Below are 5,641 nucleotides of genomic sequence, written 5' to 3'. Positions count from 1 at the left end.
GCGCCCGTGTCCATGAACCAGTCACCGCCACCGGCGTAAGAGCCCGGCGTGGGTGCCTGCTGCAGTGCCGCGAAGAGCGCCGGGTCCCATGCGGGTTGCGGCGGCGTGTAGGGCGGTGGCGCGGTGTGGTAGGCTGGGGCGTAGGGCGGTGTCGCGGCGAAGAGCGCCTGGTGAGTCGGGGGCAAGGACCGAAGGTGTCGGGGGCGGGCGGGCACGGCACCGGCATGCTGTAGGCGTGGATGATCCCCGTCCATGGGTTGTAGCCACCGCTCCATGGTGGCCAGGGCTGGGTGTTGCCGCCACCATTCCCGCCGTCGTTCCCGCCACCGTTCCCTCCTCCGTTGTTGCGGCCACCACCGCGACGACGGTGGTTCTTGCGTCCCTGCTGCTGCTGTAGCTGCTGAGGTGGCATGGGGAGGAGGGGCGACGCGGTCCACGGGTGCGGCGCCTGTTGAGGAGGCGCGGGAGCTGGCGGGGCAGGGGCGCGGTAGCCAGCGGCGAGGGCAGTGTGGACGGCCCGGGTGCGGAGGTTCTTCAGCCGGCGTTCCTCGAGCTTGAGGTAGGTGACTGCCCGCTCGAAGGTGGGTTTGGTCATGAGGGTGAGGTCGGCGGCGGCGTTCCCGAGTTCCTCGTTGAGCCCTGCAGTAAGAGTAGAGAGAAGAATCTCATCGCCGATCTTGAAGCCGAGGTCGTGAAGCTCGTCGGAGATCGCCTTGAGACGCAAGCAATAGGCATCGAGGGTCTGGTCATTCTGCGGCGTGCAGAAGAATTCCTGCTGCAGGAACACGATCCTCTGCAGCTTGTTGCCGGTGAAGAGCTCGTTGATCTTCGTCCAAACCGTGTGCGCGTCGTCGCCCTCGCGGACCACCGTCTTGAAGATATCTGGCGAGATGGTGAGGAAGAGCCAGCGGATGATGGTGGCGTCGATGGCGAGCCAGTCGTTGTCACGGCGGGCAAAGAGGTCGACGGAGCCGTCGATGTGGTCGCGCAGATTGTACTCGCGGAAGAGGAGGTAGAAGTAGGTCCTTCAGGCGTGGTGGTTCTTCTCGGCGAAGGAGAGCTTGACGGGGACATGGTCGGTGATGTGGACCTCGCGCAGCGTGGTGGGGTTGGGGAAGGAGAAGTCGTCCGAGGCGTCCGAGGCGAAGGGGTTGCTGCCATTGGAGAGCGACGACATGACGACGCGCGCGAGCACGCGCAGCGGCGACACAAAGGCGGCGGCGCTAGGTGTGGGGGCGGCACGCGGGGGGGGGGGGGGGGGGGGGGGGGGGGGCGGCTTGGTTAGGATCGATAGGTGTCTGATACCATGTAGAATAGATGTAATGCACGATGTATTGATCGGATGAATATGGCGGTACATATATAGGCCTCGACTATACAAGGAAGGAGGCGGGGCCAATAATAAATACAAAGATATCTATCGCTATAACTACAGAGGATACATATCCGGATATATACAAGGATATGTATCTCAACAAGTTTTCACTGCTATCTATAAAATGACATTAAGTTAATAAGCCTCTGTATTTTTTTATAATTTTATTTGTTGTACTTGAGAAGACAACAACGCCAGGCGATTGAGAGTTGGAGAGAACCCGTCTTCAAGTGTGAGTAGTTGCGGTGCTTTGTTTTGGGCAAAGCTCATAGAAAGATTTCAAATTATGCATACCATCATTTTTAGCTCATAAAATGAGTACCGAGCCCTGTATCTATAATCTATTGTTTTGTTGCTTTCTAGCAGTGTACGTACATCAAATATAACTAGAACTTTCAGGATGGAGAGATTCTGGACTGTGTGAGAATTGCGGTAACCTCGTATGTAGCTACATTCTAGAGCATGCCTACATGGGCAATCTTGTTCTCATAATCAACGAAAATGGAATCTTCAGTGCATACAGAAAGTCATGTCTGTGAATTAAAATTAATTTCAGAACTAAAACCACGGATAGTACTAAGGGGGTGATGGATCTCCTAGGACAATGCAAGTATTAGTACAATCATAAGTAGTAGCATGTGAATATCAAAAAAAAAAAAAAAAAAGTAGTAGCATGTGATTGGATCTAGGTCTTCGGAGAGACGACATAGCAATTAGCAGTACAATCTAAAACAATACAATCCTCTCTCGATGAAGCACAACCGGATCTTCAAAGGGAAGCATTTCACAGAATAAGCTTCCAGATACAGATTTTGCTTCCCACCATATTGATCACTTCAATCCAAGAGGACCTTATCAAGAAGGAAATGTAGGGACAAAAGTAAGATATTTAATTAGAACTGCCTAATTTAGAATGAAGCATTAGGAAACATGTGAATCCAATATGAGCCTAGGACAGGCGTGATATATCAACACAGGCAGCTGACGTGCATGCCATTTTTCTATTACAATCTTGACACTATAATTTTTGGAGAGAACACTTGGCATATACAGATTAATGGAGTGAAATGGCACTTACCAATAGTTTCATACAAATCTGTCCAAATGGTTGGCGTCCACTCCTCCATTTTCCTCAGGAAATCAGACTCAACTTTCAGCGTTTTCTGCAGATGAAATGAAAAATTAGGAATCGAATATTAGACAATGTTATCGTCTATATTCTTTACATTCAGCTGCATTGCACAAACAAACCTTTAGACTCTCAGGTAAGTCAAAACTTTTAGTCACATTTCGGGCAAGTCGGATATAGTGCCATGGATGAGACTCATATTTTGCTGCTTTCTTATCATGATTTATTATCTGTTCCAAGATTGGCTGTATGGCTCCATCATGTCCGGTCGGCCAAACAATGCCTGATGCCATAACCGAACTTTTCATGTCGTTCATGTCAGCTTGTAGGATTAGCCGCAGGTAAGCAACCTTATCACTATCAGTCCAAGAATCTGGATATTTTTCTAGTGGAAAATCCTTTGTCTGACGACCAATGAAGTTACAGAAGCGCCTAGTCTCAACACTCAGTTCAACCTTGTTTACTGAGAAACAGCAGTTGATGATGTCCTTAACATGTTTCCACGTTGAGTCCTTTTTTTGTTGTGTAATCCCTTTTCTCACTGCATAGCATAGCCCAATTAAAACAGGTGTCAACAGTCCTTCTTGTTGTATTAAAAGATGTAGTACTAGATAGCATCAACATTAATGAAGAGATACAAATTCAGCAGTGGCATGTGTAAGTAGGTAGTTACCATCAGACAAGAGAACTTTCAGTTCAAGTTCACCATTAAGCTTCTTGAGAAACAGGTCATCCATGGTAAGGTTGTGAAGATGCCAGTTCTCGCCAAGTACATGGTATACTAAGCTACAAAGAGATCTGTGAAGCAAAAAAAAAAGTACTTGTTATGTGCCACGGGATGGATAGGCTAGAAGATAAAAGTAAAGAGATTCTAATGTGGATGCACAAAAGGCATGTCATGTTGTGAAATTAAATGGGTTGGCAATATATATACATCAATATTATCATGGAAGAACTATCTAGCTTGAGTGGGCAACTAATCAAGTTAAGAAACAAAACATATAAAGGACTTCAAATGCAAATAAGTAGCCAGCAATTGACTCACAAGATGATCTTCCGCAGTGTTGGCATTATACGCCCATCATGATTGACCAATGGAATGTTATTCTTGACTAGATAGTTAAGCCAACACTGCAAGGTCCCACTGACAGTCTCCACTACCAAACACCCACAGTTGTTTTCATTTGTGAAGTAGTTTTCAATTACCAGAGCGCTCTTCTGCTTGTCGAGACTAGCAAGATAAATATATTGTTCCTCTGATATTGGATGATCCAAGCTCCCTTCCTTGACCATGTTTACAGATTTAACTGGACCTAGGGTGTATTGACACCAGAGCAGACCAATGTTGGTACCATCACTGTTTTTGGCAACCTCGTCCAGTACCTTTACCTCGAACGCCCCAGTTGATGTAGAGGCAAAACCAATAAAGACTCTTCGATAGTTTTCTGCGATGCCACGACAAAGTTATTATACATGCATGCTTGTACGAGTTTCTCAAATAACAGATCTAATTTGTTACTTAATTTAAGAGAAGCTTTGGCAGTAGATAAACAGATCGCTAGTTATCAACTAACACGCAGCCAGCTAGCGGTGCCATACCTCAGGCCTGCAAGCTCTCAAGTGAACTGAGTACGTACTAATCAACTGCATGCAAATTAAAGGGAGGAGTTGAGGCCTTATTTGAAATCAATCCGTGTGTACTTCCCCCACGCTAGCGATCGATCGGTAGGCAGATCTAGACACATAGAACAGTGTCGTATGCGCGCGCGCACAGCATGGAGCCACCAATCACTAGTATCATGAAAACCCCCACGAAGCGGCACCTTCAGCTGTCATGCAACCCCTTAACAGCGCCGCCGTCACCGTGCTGCTGATATCCAGATTCCAGAGGGCCAAATGCCTACCCGCGCGCTCGATGTACAGAGCAATTAAGCTCGCCAATAAGCAATAACACGGCCAATAGAAAAGTTAGGAAAGGAGTATTACCAGCTGCCATGGCCGCCAAATCTTGTTCCTGCCCGCCGTCCATCCTACGCACCAAGGTGGGGTGGGGGGGAGACGGAGAGGGAAGAGGAAAGCAGAGTAGGAGATCCACAGGTAGGGAGAAATTGAAGACGATAACCATTTCTAAGAAAGGACATATCAGAGTTCTCTTTCTAGGACGCGGAGACCCGTTTCCGTTCCGGGCAAAAAATGAGTAGCTTTTGCTTTGGCCGCATGGACCAACCTCGTGGGCAAAACAATCAGAGTAAATTGTAGTTTTCTTTTGACGGGAGAGTTGACTCCATTTTTTTTTCGAAATGGGGATATACCCTGGTTTCTGCATCATGATGATGCACACGGCCCTTTATTAATAATAAGGTTCAAAAAAAGAAGTTGTTTACATCTGGAACACCATCAGTGATTGATACAAAAATCAACCAAAGCAAAGAAACCATGATAAAAAGGAGAACTCATCAACATAGCCTCCTAGTATTGCCGCCAACCAGCCTGGCACAAGATATTCTGAGCGACCATCAGGAGCCGTGTGCATCCGGTAGCCATATCATCCCGTTGTCCCTCCGGCGAGAGGAGAGACCAAAGCTGAACCCAATGTGCCACCATATGGATAACTTGTAGAAAAGTGAAAAGAATGTTTCCTGTTAAAGATAATATCATTTCTGACCCTTCATGTAGACCAACATAAGGCGGAAACCCCAATACGGATAAAAATCTTAGATTATCTATCTACTCCATTTAACCAATTACCAAACATATTAGTAATATTTAATGGAGGTGGTAGATCATAAGTGAAATTAACTGTACGCCAAAGAAGTTTAGCTAAAGGACATTCCAGAAAGAGATGTTGGATAGTCTCCTGATCCCCACAGAAAACACATTTCGTACACCCATTCCATTGTCTCTTTGTTAAATTATCTTTTTTTCGAAAAGGGGCATCGCCCAGCCTCTGCATCAATGTGATGCACACGGCCTTTTCATTTATTAAACAGTTCAGCAGAGTTCAACAGAGTATAAAGCTTACATCACGGATCAGAAAGGGTTGAGACATGTATCAACCATCGAAAAAAGAGAGAAAGAAACTTCAAACTAAGCATCTTTCAATCTACTAGTGTGCCGCCACCCAGTAGCCTGGAAAT

At 46.7% G+C, this 5,641-nt stretch overlaps 1 protein-coding gene across 1 annotated transcript; it reads right to left on the bottom strand.

The window, feature by feature from the left end:
- Positions 1-1,828: 1,828 nt before the first annotated feature.
- On the bottom strand, positions 1,829-4,630 carry LOC127314191 (uncharacterized). Its single transcript, XM_051344649.2, has 6 exons — positions 4,491-4,630; positions 3,550-3,949; positions 3,178-3,302; positions 2,627-3,045; positions 2,454-2,538; positions 1,829-2,226 (listed from the first exon to the last, which is right to left on the bottom strand). Exons 1-6 carry the CDS (start codon positions 4,627-4,629, stop codon positions 2,207-2,209), a joined length of 1,188 nt encoding a protein of 395 aa, XP_051200609.1. The 5' UTR covers position 4,630; the 3' UTR covers positions 1,829-2,206.
- Positions 4,631-5,641: the final 1,011 nt, after the last annotated feature.

This window comes from Lolium perenne, chromosome 7, assembly GCF_019359855.2.
Source record: "Lolium perenne isolate Kyuss_39 chromosome 7, Kyuss_2.0, whole genome shotgun sequence".
Lineage (NCBI taxonomy): Eukaryota > Viridiplantae > Streptophyta > Magnoliopsida > Poales > Poaceae > Lolium > Lolium perenne.
This window is presented reverse-complemented; position numbering and strand designations above follow the sequence as displayed.

What these genes read in the sequence shown, in the direction of transcription:
- LOC127314191 (XM_051344649.2), bottom strand. Translation starts at nt 4,629, where the DNA reads ATGGTTATCGTCTTCAATTTCTCCCTACCTGTGGATCTCCTACTCTGC. An exon ending in TTTGGCGGCCATGGCAGCTG is followed by an intron (nt 3,950 to 4,490) that starts GTAATACTCCTT and finishes GTGGCATCGCAG; the next exon opens with AAAACTATCGAAGAGTCTTT. An exon ending in AGATTTGTATGAAACTATTG is followed by an intron (nt 2,227 to 2,453) that starts GTAAGTGCCATT and finishes CTTCTTGATAAG; the next exon opens with GTCCTCTTGGATTGAAGTGA.